Source organism: Sander vitreus, unplaced genomic scaffold, assembly GCF_031162955.1.
Source record: "Sander vitreus isolate 19-12246 unplaced genomic scaffold, sanVit1 ctg335_0, whole genome shotgun sequence".
Taxonomy (NCBI): Eukaryota; Metazoa; Chordata; class Actinopteri; order Perciformes; family Percidae; genus Sander; species Sander vitreus.
This window is the reverse complement of record NW_027595477.1, coordinates 19,766-34,385: the sequence shown is the minus strand read 5'-3', so window position 1 is coordinate 34,385 and position 14,620 is coordinate 19,766. Positions and strand designations below refer to the sequence as shown.

Here is a 14,620-nt window from a genome sequence, read left to right as displayed (position 1 = left end):
GTAGTTTAGTAGTTGTCACACAATGTCTCATATTGGGCTCTTGGTTCACTTGAAGCCGTCATTATTTATGGATGCCGGTGTTCCATTTTTTTTGCCAGGCTCACTGTTTACTTGAAACCTTCATTATTTATGGATGTTTGTGCTTCATTTTTAATGAATGTTAAATTCCAACCACTCGCGCGCTGTCAGTGAGACCTAACACATTTGTGGGAAATATAGAAGACACATGTCTGATAAAGATACGATATGTCTTCTCGACAGTGCCTGAGGTATTCCAGGCAGCTGCAGCAGCAGATGCCAACAAATCAATTCAAATGTAGACTTGCATTTCATACTGAAGTCAATAAAGTTTCAGGCATCCTGTAAGGATATTAAAAACGTATTGTATACAGTACCTCAAAATTGGAAACAAGAATGATAGCTGATGGGAATACAAATGTCAATGCTGGCAATGTCGTCAGTCCACAAAATGCCGTAGAATCTGTATACCTATAGCCTACTTGCCTACTTACTGCAGCACTGGTAGAGAATATTGATCCTATAGGGTGGACCAGTTTAGTTCATGAAGTCTTCCTGACTGCAGTGATGGATTTTGGATCAGCTATTGGCAAACTACATAGGTGTGGATTTGCTTTCAATCTTTCTTGTATTATCAATTTTTTTTATATATATATATATATATATATCAATTATAATATTTATGTTTAAGTGGGGCATCTGGTTAGCTCCCCTGGTTGAGTATGCCCCCCATGTACAGAGGCTCAGTCTTTTTCGCAGCTGACCTGCGGCCCTTTGCTGCATGTCATTCCCAATCTCTCTCCCACTTTCCTAAATATATATATATATATACACATACATACACACACATATATATACCGGCGCTAATTTTTTTTAACTCGCGAAAGCTGTGATTTTGCTCCGTATAGTATAGCAGCAGTAGGGTAACGTTGTGGACAGTGTTGCTAACTTGGCAACTTTCTCACTAAATCATTTAGTGACTTTTCAGACCCTCTTAGCGACTTATAAATATATTTGACTATATTTCTATTGTAATTCATTCCCAGGCATGTAATGCACAGATCCTGGGTTAAGCACTAAAAGCAACAGTGCTGCTCTCTTCCCATCTGCCCAGCACAGGGAGTCAGTAAGGGAGGGAGGGACGAGCGGTGAACCCGAAGCGTGTCTTATATTGCATCCATGAACAGGAGTGGATGGCTAGCTGAAACCAAGCTCCTTCAGCAGAGATGGATACAGAAAAGGGTCTTTTGAATGGCAAATTGAGTTTCAAAGCCCTTCCAGATGGTTCTCACCACAAGACTGACGTTATTTGCATGTACTGTCGATGTGAACTGAGTTACTATTGGAATAGACGAGTCTCAAACACCACTTGAGCATTACAAAATATAATTTATTCCTTTTAAAATACAAAATATCCCTTTTAAAGTACATTTAGAACAGAAAAAAACTGTGATTAATTTGCTGACACTCATGTGATTTATGGTGATTAAAAATATTAGACTGTTTTTAAAAAATGTAATCATTGTTTTGCTTGATTTGGTAAGGAACTTTTTTGCTGACTTTTGGATGGCTTTTATGTGAACAAAAATGCAACGAAAGTTGGAAAAAAGCGACAAAAGTATCGGAGAAAGTGACAAAAATGGTGAAAAAAGGCGACATGCAGTAATGCAGTCAAAGATATTTGACTTTTCGCAATAAAAGCATCTTAATAAACTCTACATGTCTGGCCCTTGATGTGATTTATTTTCCAGGGTGGCCCTTAGTGAAAATGAGTTTGACACTTCTGCATTAGAAGGAGATAACTCTCAACAATCTCAACCACATAATTCATTCAATGATCCTAAAGTTATATATATATATATATATATATATATATATATAATACAACAAAATAAAAAACTCTGAACTCTCGTCTGAGCTTACTCATATGATTATAGTTCATATGGGCATAGTGTAGATTTTAGGACATGGACTTGTGGCAGTTCCCATTAAAAAACAAACAAACAATGACTGCATTTACTTTTGCAATTACAAATGCAGTGCATGTATTGGTCTAGCTCGGGTTGGGATTGTAATTAATGTGTACTTCTATACACACCTTTTCAGCCTTTCCCACCTGTGAGCCACTCACCCAGTTCAGCTGTTCCAACGGCCGTTGCATCAGTGTGACCTGGCATTGTGATTCAGGTGAGGACGTAAACCTTTTTGAAGTTACTCATCTTAGAAATCAAAGCTTGTTAATAAATGAATTTGTCTGTTGATGCCACTATTACATTTATCAGCCGTGATACATTTGTGGGTTTGTGAGATCCTGCCTTTCATGAGTGTATGATGTGTGTAGAGGATGACTGCGGAGATGGCAGTGATGAAGTTGGCTGCGTCCCGTCCTGCGCCAACACGCAGTTCCAGTGCGCCAGTGGTCGCTGTATCCCAGACCACTGGGCCTGTGATGGCGACAACGACTGTGGAGACTTCAGTGATGAGAACACGACCTGCAGAGGTGGATCAGCACGTAAGAATGCCCGCATTTCCTTTTAAAATGCTGTGAAGGAGGAAGACTAACTCATCCCCTCCAAAATAAGACCCTTGTCAGGATTTCCCCCAGAAAAGTTGGCAGGCCCGGTGACAAGTGTCTTTTGTCGACGAGGGCCCGGCTGGGGCCAGTCCCAGACTGATGGCAGCAATAATGTAGAGCCCATAAGTTTCAGTGATACCAGATTATGGACCGAATCGCAAAACTAAGAAAGACAGACTCCATTATGCCCTACGTTAAGACAGTCCTAAAAGCTAACTGGAGATTTGAACATATGACTACTTCTAAGTTTCCAACCGAGTCGCCCCTCTGTAACTGTAGTATAAAAAACGTCTCAAAAATACATTTAAATCCCCCCATTTATAATTACCCCATTATATGTTAAAGGCCCCACGGTATGAAAATTTCACTTTATGAGGTTTTTTAACATTAATATGAGTTCCCCCAGCCTACCTATGGTCCCCCAGTGGCTAGAAATGGTGATAGATGTAAACCAAGCCCTGGGTATCCTGCTCTGCCTTTGAGAAAATGAAAGCTCAGATGGGCCAATCTGGAATCTTCCCTTTATGATGTCATAAGGAGAAAGGTTACCTCCCCTTTCTCTGCTTTGCCCACCCAGAGAATTTGGCCCGCCCATGAGAGAGAGACATCATGACTTGCAAACAAGTGAAGCATGGCAGTTGGTCAAGGCCACACCCCCACCCCCCACCTTGCCCCCCCCCCCCTCTCTCCTCCTCAATAGCATTTAAAGCTACAGACACAGAAATGGCACATCCTAAGGAAAGCTCATTGTGGGACTGGCTCTAGTGGCTGTAATTCTGCACCAAGGCTGAATTTCTGGAAAGAGACTTCAGATACATTATTAGGGGACCACTAAGGCCTATATAAAAGAGACTTCAGATACAGTATTAGGGGACCACTAAGGCCTATATAAAAGAGACTTCAGATACAGTATTAGGGGACCACTAAGGCCTATATAAAAGAGACTTCAGATACAGTATTAGGGGGACCACTAAGGCCTATATAAAAGAGACTTCAAATACAGTATTAGGGGACCACTAAGGCCTATATAAAAGAGACTTCAGATACAGTATTAGGGGGACCACTAAGGCCTATATAAAAGAGACTTCAGATACAGTATTAGGGGACCACTAAGGTCTATATAAAAGAGACTTCAGATACAGTATTAGGGGACCACTAAGGCCTATATAAAAGCATCCAAAAAGCAGCATGTCATAGGACCTTTAAGACATCACTGGGATTGGCCCTTTTGAAATCTGACTCGCATCAAAATTGTCTGGTAGCACCTTCACGAGAGTGTAGCTTATATGTCTTTAAGTGTGCTAATGGTTTTATTTGCAATTCAAATCTTGTTCAAATTTAGGTGTTGTAATTACAAGTTTAACAATTAGTCAGCTTGAGTCCAACAACTTTGTTTTCACACTCACGTGTGACTAATCTTATCTTGTCTCTGTTCGGGTAGATTTTACCATCATGAGTTGAATCATTTAATCTAATTACCACAGAAAGCCCATGCAAGCTCCTAGAAACTCACAGCTCACTTGCTTGTCACTAGAATGTGTAGACTATTCATCAAACCGTTTCCTGATGGGAACTGCAGGCTTCTCCACTCCCACGTGTCTGCGTCTGCTTTTACCCCAGGGGATTGAATCCGTCTTAGCTTCGCCTCAGCTGTTGAGGAAATGTTTTTTGTGGGGCTTTGACTTTGAAGTATCAAGCAAATCATCTATACTCAATGTATAATGCCATGATTAAAATGAATACATATTGCTGTTTATTGTGTTCTGCTGAAAATGTTATCACAAACTGATAATTACATGTTTGGTGTTACTCTACTTCTCTTGGTGTTATTTGGTTTATAACTTCTTTATATGATTAAAATATACAAATTTCCTTCTTCTTCTTCCTTCTTCCCATGAATTGACCATAAATGTTAAGCCAATATGAAATCATAACACATCAAATGTGTGATGTATTTGACACTGCCATTTAGTTTATGCATTCATTCTCATCAGAGGGTGTGTCCAGTGAATCCAAGACCTGCAATTAAACACACACAACATAATAGTGTCACGGAGTGTTTCTTTTCTTTGTAATGAACCCCATCTGGAGAAAAATAAAATAGTGACAAGAGTCATTACACAAGACAGAAACATCTTACAGACATAAACCTTAAATGCTAGAAGTGAAATAACTTCTCTCTTCAGAACTAACTGATCTGTTATTGCTGCCAAGTGCCCCGTTTGCAAAGATAAATATCTGTAAACAGTAAAAAATGTCTTATAAAATAATAGTTCAATACGGTGGTGCCTTTGCTCACAACAGTGTGCTGTAGCTTTGTGAAATAGTAATTGTTGAATGACTTTTGTTTCAGTGCTGCCATCTGTGATCGAGTGCAGTGAAGAGGAATTCCACTGTGTCACAGATGGAACCTGCATCCCAGAACGCTGGAGATGTGACGGAGACAAGGACTGTGAGGATGGGAGCGATGAGAAAGACTGCGAGGGCACCAAAAGGATGTGCGACCCCAAGGCCAAGTTTACCTGCAAAGATACAGGTAGTGAATACAGTACACTGCTAAACAACACACTGAGGGCAGAAGTGAAGGACACATTTGCTACTTTTACATTCACATAATATTCTGGTTTTTGCCCTTGTTCCAAAAAAGACGATATTCCGACTAAGCTGTTTACATGGCTAGAGTGAATATTCCACTTATATTCCTGTTTTTTTCTAAGTTTACCAGCGGTGGCGGACTTGTTGGACCGTGCGAACACAGCGTCCCTCTTTCATTCCTTTAACCAGCTTCTTGAAAAGGTCGGCGTAGCGATGTGTATGCATATCGAAAAACCTGTTGATATCTAAGTCTTTGATAATGTTTAAAAGTTGCTGTATTTCTCCTTCTTATAGGGTCTGCAGCCCTGCAAACTGTTGGCTGGTTGGTTTGTTTACAGCAACCATAGCAACACACAGAGCTGACCATAAACCGTAAACAGGCAAGAGGCTGTAAACTGTGGTAAAAACCTCAATATTCTGAACGCGCTGTATTAAATGTCCAAAGAATGCCTCTAAAACCCAAATAATACCGGAATATACCACGTCTTAATGGGAAAATGCTATATTTGGAAAAAGGCCTTATCTATTCAGAATATGCTGTTTACATGACTCGTATCAAATTCGGAATATGGTAATATTCCGAATAGTAGTGGAATATTGGTGTGCCTGTAAACATACTCAATGACAGCAGCAATTTGTATGTGAAAATGTGCTGAAGGTGGTGCTTCCTTTTTGCTTTTTCCTGTGAATAGTCATTGTCTTTTAGTCAAGAAGTAGTGAATGAATAATCAATGCCGATAGATGTTATATGGCGCCGAAATATCTTCCAGAAGTTTAAGATAAAGTTTGACATAAAGTATGCAAATACTGTCATAGTGATGGTTTTTACACTTCAGTAGCCAAATTACACTGAAACTGTTGGCAGGTCCGTGGTATAAAATCAGATCCTAAGGTATAAAAACTAAATTCAGCTTGCATTTGAGTTCAGTGAGTAAATCTTGCATCATTCGCCTGAGACAGATAGTTTGGCGGCCTGGCTGAACTAATTTGAGCATGAAGGACAGTAACACACAGCAACAGTGAGAAGGCCAAACTAACTGACTTGGTTATTGACTATAGTATTGCATTAAATAGAAATGTTGCGAATACACTTGGAATGCAGACAGCTTCTCCTCTATGTGTGAGTTACATCATAGAAAATAAACAGAAATCAGAAACAATCATGAATTTCACTTCTAAAACGAAAGGTTTTACTCTCATGAAGAGATGATAAACCCCTATGTCTTGTAGAAAACAAAATGCAAGTTATCTCGCACGTTCACATTCACATTGATAGCTGTAACAAACAATATCTCCTCAACATTTTTACTCCTGTCCTTTGCTCAGGTTTTAAAGGGAGTGTTTGGATTTTCTTTTAAGTGGGGTTGTATGAGGTACTCATTCATAGTCAGTGTGTATTACCTACAGTGTATGGCAGTGGGCACGAGCCCAGTTTGGAAGCAGACAGGAGTACCGACACAGAAGCTAAGCAATGTACTGCTGTGGACCTGGGCAGCAGCTGAATGTACTTTTGCCATACACAAAAAGGCCTACCTAAAAAATCGATATGGTTTTAAGTGATACGCTATATTTAGAATATTTTCACTGCTTTACCTTGCTGTCAGACAGCCCTTTTCGACCGGGAACTGAAGCCATTATATCTATCATCTATGCTCTCTTCAATCAGACTTCTTTAACAAAAACAATAATTTTACCTCGCAGAACACAGGAGTTGCTGATCTACCGCTGCCTCAATCGTTTAGTTAGTTTGTGTTATTGCGTGAATTTGGTGAATCTAAACTAACCCTTTAAATCACCAGCTGGCTAGAATATGTTTAGCTGCTGCCTCCATCGGTAGCAGTACATTGCTTAGCTTCCATGCCGGTACTCCTGTCTGCTTCTCCACCATCTACTGTAGGTAATACACTGAATACTCTGATTAAGTTCCCTTATACACTCCCATTTCAAAATATCAAAACTATCCCTTTAAGAGAGAAGGAAAGTATCTCAGTCGTTTAATGAACTTTTTTTTAGTGCCTATCAGTTATAAATTAAGCTGGCAAATGGCTCTCTTCCCTTTCATAAAAGCTTTAGTCTTTGACAGGCTCTAGAGGCTTAACCATCCTCCACATTGGAGCGGTGCTGTGAAGTTTGCATGTAATTGTTGGACCAATGTAAAAGCTCCCCATGTACCTAAACCCAGCACCCAAACAGCAGCTAAAAGGAGAAAGTCAGAGCAAGTTAAAGTTGCTCTCTGTCTTTAGCTGTGCAGCTTTCCAGTCATCCCTTGACAGTATCATCAAGAACGGAGGCAATGCTGCGTGCTGAAGGGTTGGTTAGACCACACCAATTATTATTCAGTCTAATTCCTCTGTGTCACACCCCTGTTCTGTCCTCTTCAGAAGAACAGAGTGCCCTGTCCAAAAAAATTCAAAAGGATTTCTGAAAGGGGCCATCTTAACAGTTCTGACAGATTAAAGAGGGTGAGCTGTATTTCTCTTTTTTTCCAACTTCTCAGATAAAACACAGATGTGAGACTCATTCGAGACCTCTGCCCAGTTTAAATTCTGGGATCATGGAGGATTTGTCTTGATCATTCCACCTTTGGGGATGGATGCAAGTGAAACAGAAATCGCAAACAAAGATAGGAATTTTCAAAGTGGAGTTTGAGAGAGATGATTTAGAGAAGTCGCTCCTGTACATGTAGGCATTTACAACTTATAAATTGTGCACTTTAAGCCCTAGAGTGTTAAAGTGCTCATATTATGCTTTTTGGCTTTTCCCTTTCCTTTATTGTGTTATATATCTTTAATGTGCATGTGTTAGGTTTACAAAGTGAAAAAGCCCAAAGTCCACCCTAAAGGGACTTACCATCTCCAACAGAAAACACTGTCCACAAACTGCTCCAAACAGCTCTATTGTAGCCCAGCCTTTACTTCCGTGACAAACGTGCGTCACTTTGTAACACATGGTAACACATGTAATGCTCGCCTAGCTGCTAGCGTGGCACGCCCTCATACTCTGCAACTGACTGGCTAGCAGTGCTTACCTTGGTACTGCGCATGTGCGACTCCCAACAAAGATGGAACAGAAGTGTGAGAGATTTTGATTATAATTGGTTTAGAAATAGTTTAAAATGTAATATTTGGTATAAGAGATTCAACCTGCTTACCTGGTGATGGTTCAAGAGTTGATGTCGTATTGTCGTATCAAATAAAGTCATCTGAATTTTAACAAAATAAAGAAGAATGAAACTTCAACTCAGGCGTAATCTTACAGTTAAAGAACAAAAATGTGTAGAGGATGACAATATATATTAGGATCTTTATCAGTATAGAAACCTTAATGATGAGCAAAGTAAAACCAAAAAAACAACCACAACAACTATGAATTTACTCATCCATTATTTAAAAATAAGTCTTCAGCCATGCGGAGTACGGACCAATATAAATAAATAAAAGGTTACCATCTCTGTAGGAATTCCATCTGTGGATATGCTGCATTTTTGTTGAATTAAAGATGAAACTTTTAGACGTTTGAGCCTTTCTATATTTGGAAAGAATATAAAACAAATATTTTTCCTTTTTAAAATGATAAGCTTATGGTTATGTTTAATAAACCCACTCAAAAGTTCTCCCTCCTTTTGATGCCTTCTGCTAAAACTCATTAAGTAGAAGTTATGAGATTTTCTTGCCATTCAAGGTGAAATTGCCAGAATCAAGACTGGTTAATTCAGTTGTAAAAATGATTAACCTCCTTGTCCATGTGCATTACCACAAGCGCACACATTTTGATCACACTTCCATATTGACACATGTCATCCATATTTTACGCATGAAAAGCTTGTGAACTTGAATAGTACATAACCTCACATTTTCACATGCAACTGCACTGGCTTCTTATTTACGTATTCAAATTAAAAGTGTCATCTGACTATTTTTGTACAGACAACTGCAAAGCTTAGAGGTGATACAAAGCCAAACAGACGCACACAGACACATCTGATCCCACACAAAATCCACACGCACACAGCAGTCGCTTCAGCCTCCCACGTCGGTTTGCACTGATCTGGCACCATGCATAAACCAGTGGGATCTCAAAACCCTATGATGTAGCTTTGATGAAAAAAGAGTAAATTGGAATATGCTGCGTTACAGGCTTCACCTGGGAGCGTGCAAAAATGATACATCCCCATATCTGTATTGTTTTCTTTCTTTCCCCACCCTGAGTAATGAAAACATGTGTCTTACCAAAAAAAAAAAAAAAAAGCACTGAATGTACCATTTCATTTAGTTAAGGTATGGAACATTGTTTTGTGAGGTCCATGTCATCCAATATTTACTATAAATGAGATGACATCGTCTGGACGGCAGTGGAACTTGGAACTGTTAATTCTTCATTTTGAAGTGCTTAAAAAAGCCTATTGCCACATTTCATTCTCTACAGGCAAGTGCATCACAAAGAGCTGGGTGTGTGATGGGGACATTGACTGTGAGGACCGCTCAGATGAAGAGTCCTGTGAGTCTGCTGTCTGCAAGCCACCCAAGTACCCCTGTGCCAACGACACCTCTGTCTGCCTCACACCTGATAAGATCTGCAATGGCAAAGTGGACTGTGCAGACCGCTCGGATGAAGGACCTATCTGCGGTATGTTTGTTTTGTCTGTGCATATATCTTTGATTTGTTTGTTTGCTTTAGTTACCCTGCAAGATGGTAAAAAAATATTATACTCAAATACATGGCCAAAAGTATGTGGATACCAGAACATTTGATTGCTAGACATCTCATTCCACCACTATGGACATTAATATGCTGTTTTAATAGCTGCCACTCTTCTAGGAAGACTTTCCACAAGATTTTGAAAGGTATGGCACTGACCTGCCATTTCAGTTCATCCTAGTGATGTAAATTCTTACCCACCAAGCCTTGAAAAAGATAATTGATTTTTGGACCTGGCTTTGTGCATGCCATCCAACCATCTATTTAGACATATATTGTCAAAAAGAGCCCCTGACCAAAAGTACACAAAAGTATGTGGACAGATTATCAAACTCATCCGAAAGATGGTGAAAATGTAAAACGTTTCCACAGTAGTTGTCAGTTAATTGTCAGTCAAGCTAAATGTGTAAGTTACAGTACATTTTAATAGTGACCATTTACTGTACTCAGCAGCCTATAAGACATAGGGCCCTATTTTAACGATATAAGTGTACGGCGTGAAGCACATGGCGCAGGTGCGTTTAGGGCGTGTCGAAATCCACTTCTGAGAAAAGGGTTCGTGCGCCGGGCGCATGGTTCAAAATGGTTGTACTTAGTGTCTTCATTAATTCATAGGTGTGTTTTGGACGTAACATGCAATAAGTCAATCAGAGTCATCTCCCTTTGCGCCGCACTGCACCGGGTGCAAGATAGGGCCCATTCATGACATAACGTCATGTCTGTTGAGCAAACATCTGTATGGTCAGTAAGTCCCAAACAGTCACTACTTTGGCTGAATATACAACTTCTTCCTGAACGTCTAACCTCCGAGGAGGGTGATAGACTTACAAGTACAATTTTGAGAAGTTTATATTAATTGTTTTTACTTAAAGTTATGAAAAAAACTTGTAATCCGTTGTTACCAACAGAATTCCAGCTGACCATAGCTGCTGTTCTTCATGAGGATCTTTTTATAGCCCCGCTTCAAACCCACAGGGGGTTAGTGTTTTATACTTAAAAAATATATTTTGGGTGACGAATCACTTTAAAGTGAAAAAACTGTCAAAAATAATGACTCCCAGGGACCTTTATGCATTTTTGGCTGTTGCGATACTCCCACTGTGTTTAAGGTTCTTTGATTGACATTTCTTGCAAGGATAGACACACTGGAGTGGGTGCCATTGGTATAGGAGAAAATAAAACAAAGAAAAGAAAAAAGTGGCAAATTAATAAACCACATTTACATTGCAAATGAAAACTGCAGCACATTCTTCCTATTTATTAAAACATAGCTCTTTATTTCTAACTAATTTACTTTTTTTATCAGCTTTGCAGAGTTGCAGAAAAATTAATTGGAAAAGTCGAAGCACCGTCACCTCCTCCAATTTTCACCGTAGAGGTTCAGGACACGTTACCTGCTGAGGCACTTCACAGCACTTTAATTCTTTATGTGATGTTATATCATAGGGATGTTGGAGAACATCTCCCAGAGGGGCCCTGCTACATCCTCTCCTTCACATAGAGCAGCTTAGAGCCTGATGAGGAATCAGTATGTGTTGTCTCAGAGACCACAGGGACAGAACACCAAGTAATATTTTGCCTTCCCGACGGTGTTTGTCCAGCAGCCTTCAGAGAAACAAAAACCGGATCTCATGTGACTATCCACAGCTATCTAATCTCTTAAAGTGAGCAGTGTAAACATTGAGGTTCATTTAGATGTAGAGTGTCACTAACCAAGCCCTTTGAGTATCTGTGTTATCGCAGCTGAAAAGAGGGCTTCTGCCTGCTCATAGACAATTATGTGTTCAGAGAGACCTTGATAGTCTGATTGATTTGCACCAGCTCAGCAGGACTCACACCCGCCATTAACAACTGCGACCAGCCTCTCCATTTCCCCCCTGTTGAAAGAGTCCAACGTTGTTCTTGCCTACTTTGAAAAGACTTAGTCTTAATCACTGTGGCAGAAGAGACGCTGGACCAGTTTTATTTTCACCAAAATACCTTTCCATCTCGACCTGGCACCTGCTAATAAGAACAAGGTGTGTAGGGCAGAAAGCAACTTTCTAACAAGATATAGGAGTTAAGACATGTCTGTCCTTATATCACTTTTGTAAGGAACAGTGCATAATGTTCTTTTTCCTGTTTTGTTTTTGAAGCAGTGATGGAAATAAAAGCCATTCACCTCCAGGGGAAAGCGCATAGAATCTGCTGCGTGAAGGCTTTCTCATTATACAACACCTTTATCTTCATTAGATTGGGAACACAACTCCTTATGTTTGGCTTATCCCTAGCTCTTGACTCGAAAATACATTGTCTTGTGACACTATGGGCCCTATTTTAACGAACTAAGTGTATGGCGTGAAGTGTATGGCGCAGGTGCGTTTAGGGTGTGTCCAAATCCACTTTTGCTAGTTTGACGGCGGAAAAAAAAGGGTCCGTGGTTCAACAGGGTTGTACTCAGTGTTTTCATTAATTCATAGGTGTGTTTGCTATTTAAATGACGTGGGCGCTGGACGGGAAACTGACAACTGCGTCGGTCTTAAACTAACAAAGACACTTGCGTCGGGCTTTGCGTCGGGCTTTGCGCTGCGCTGCACTGCGCCAGGTGCAAGATAGGGCCCTCTGTCTGAAACATAAAACCGTTTATATTTCATGTTATTATTGGCAATTAGTGGGCACGTAAGATCCAGGTTCAGATGCTACTATCTTACACAGCCTGTTTTTCAAATGCTTTTCTAAATCTCAGCCTCTTCTTCAGTGTTTGTACAGTTGTTAAGAATGTTTGGCCTTTCTTCACCGCAGATATGTGTCTTGTAGCCAGAGGGGGCTGCAGTCACCAATGCACTGTAGCACCAGGGAAAGGGGTTGTGTGTTTTTGTCCCCCTGGGCTTCACCTGGACTCCAGTAACAAGACGTGTGAGGTGGTGGAATACTGCAGCCATCACCTGAAGTGCAGCCAGGTGTGTGAGCAGTACAAGACCACGGTGAAGTGCTCCTGTTATCCAGGTTGGACGCTGGACCCAGACGGAGACAGCTGTCACAGCACAGGTAACAGACCTTAGCTTATTTAAATGTTTGTTTTTAGTGACGCTGTTGGCAGCTGTGATGGTGTGTGGCTGTGGCTCTGTGTCTGCAGTAATTAAAGTGTATCCCTGGGCATGCTAGTAACTAAAAAATCTTAGATTCTGAGTTGGAATCACTTTGTTCTTAGACTGTATTCCTGCAGTATTGGTGCCTTATGAAAGAAAAATATGAGATTTCAGTATCACTTCTTAGTGCAAGAATGGAAGGTGTGTGTGTGTGTGTGTGTGTGTGTGTGTGTGTGTGTTTTCATGGGTGTGAGATCGCACGAGGGCTAAGCAATGTCACTGTTTTCACATGTTATGAGTTGAAAATGCATTAGATCAAACCACGACAAATTTTAATAATTATCTTCTGATGCAATAACCACCATACCATAGGTATTCCATTGTTGATTTTTAGGAGGGGTTTTCGCGGTATATGTATTATGGTATATTTAGTATTTAATAAAAAAAAAAATGTAAATAGTATTTATAATAATATTCCTCAAAAAATGTCCCAAAGCTTGTTGTGTTGTGGTCATTGATACAGTCCAGTCACACGCCAGTTAAACAATTTGTTCTTAGACTGTATTCCTGCAGTGTTGGTGCCTTTTTTAAATGAAAACAATATGAGATTTCAGTATCACTTTTTAATGCAAGATTCACACCATAGATGAGAGAAACTAGAAAGGAAAACAATAAGAATCAAGCAACAGCATTGGAAGGTCCTTGTGTAAGTGCTGAGACAGTGGAGAGGCAGTCTGAAGAATAGTAATAGGTGTTGATTTAGAGTACTGTCAAGTCAAATTCAATCAGTTTCAAATCTGAAGAGGCATCTGGGCGATGAGTCCTGTCTGTTTCTATCTGTACTGATGCTAAGTGAACGAAGCATGTTCCCCCCCTTCTCGAACCACCAGAGCTTTGTTACTTCACTCAGCCATGCACAAGTTCACCTCAGGCCTAATCCCATACAGACGCACATGTTTCGCCCGTGTAGTGTCACATTATTAATTCAAATTTTCTGCTCTTCTTTTATTGAATAATCTATTTGACGAGGCCGGCTCTGTAACTGCTTGAAATACAATAGTTCCACACACGTGTTGTTGGCTTGTCACATTCAGATTTATGGACCTCATTTTGATTTCTTGCTTCTCTATTTCACTCCCAAAATTTATGGCAGTTGCAGCTCTAATCTTACATTAACGCGGGAACACGATACACAATTCTTTCTGGAAGCCGATCAGAATTCTACAGCTTCATCATGAATCAAATTTTGCACACAAACACAAACATTTCTGTTTAATCTTGCGAGAGGTGTTATTGGATTCTTTGTAAAGTTCCGAGCACACATCTACTCCTCATTTTTGTTCTTTGTACGTCTCAGGAATAAAAGATTTGCAAGTACAGGTCTTCACTCCGGTAGCATTGTAGCTAGTTTGGTTGCAACACTGAAAAGTGGCATTGAAGCAAGGACACAATTTTAATTGTATTTTTACAGTTCTGTTCCCTAAAGTATGATTTAGTCTAGAATGCTCTGAAGAGAGTTTTAATTTACAAACATTTCTCGGAAGCAGAAATAATCTCACTGATTGAACTAAACCTCAGTGGGCAAGGCCAGAGAAGTAAAGTATACAAACACTGTTGCCAGCTTTAGGACTTGTCACTAGATTTAGCGACTTCTTAGAGACCCTGC

At 40.0% G+C, this 14,620-nt stretch overlaps 1 protein-coding gene across 1 annotated transcript in view; it reads left to right on the top strand.

Moving 5' to 3' along the window:
- Positions 1 to 14,620, top strand: part of LOC144513752 (low-density lipoprotein receptor-related protein 1B-like) — a gene marked incomplete at both ends in the record, with an annotated part of 113,161 nt that overhangs the window by 80,836 nt on the left and 17,705 nt on the right. Inside the window, 5 exons of the mRNA XM_078244928.1 lie at positions 2,125 to 2,205; positions 2,360 to 2,530; positions 4,947 to 5,129; positions 9,614 to 9,814; positions 12,668 to 12,913. Coding sequence (XP_078101054.1) covers positions 2,125 to 2,205; positions 2,360 to 2,530; positions 4,947 to 5,129; positions 9,614 to 9,814; positions 12,668 to 12,913 — 882 coding nt within the window. The remainder of the gene's footprint in view (positions 1 to 2,124; positions 2,206 to 2,359; positions 2,531 to 4,946; positions 5,130 to 9,613; positions 9,815 to 12,667; positions 12,914 to 14,620) is intronic.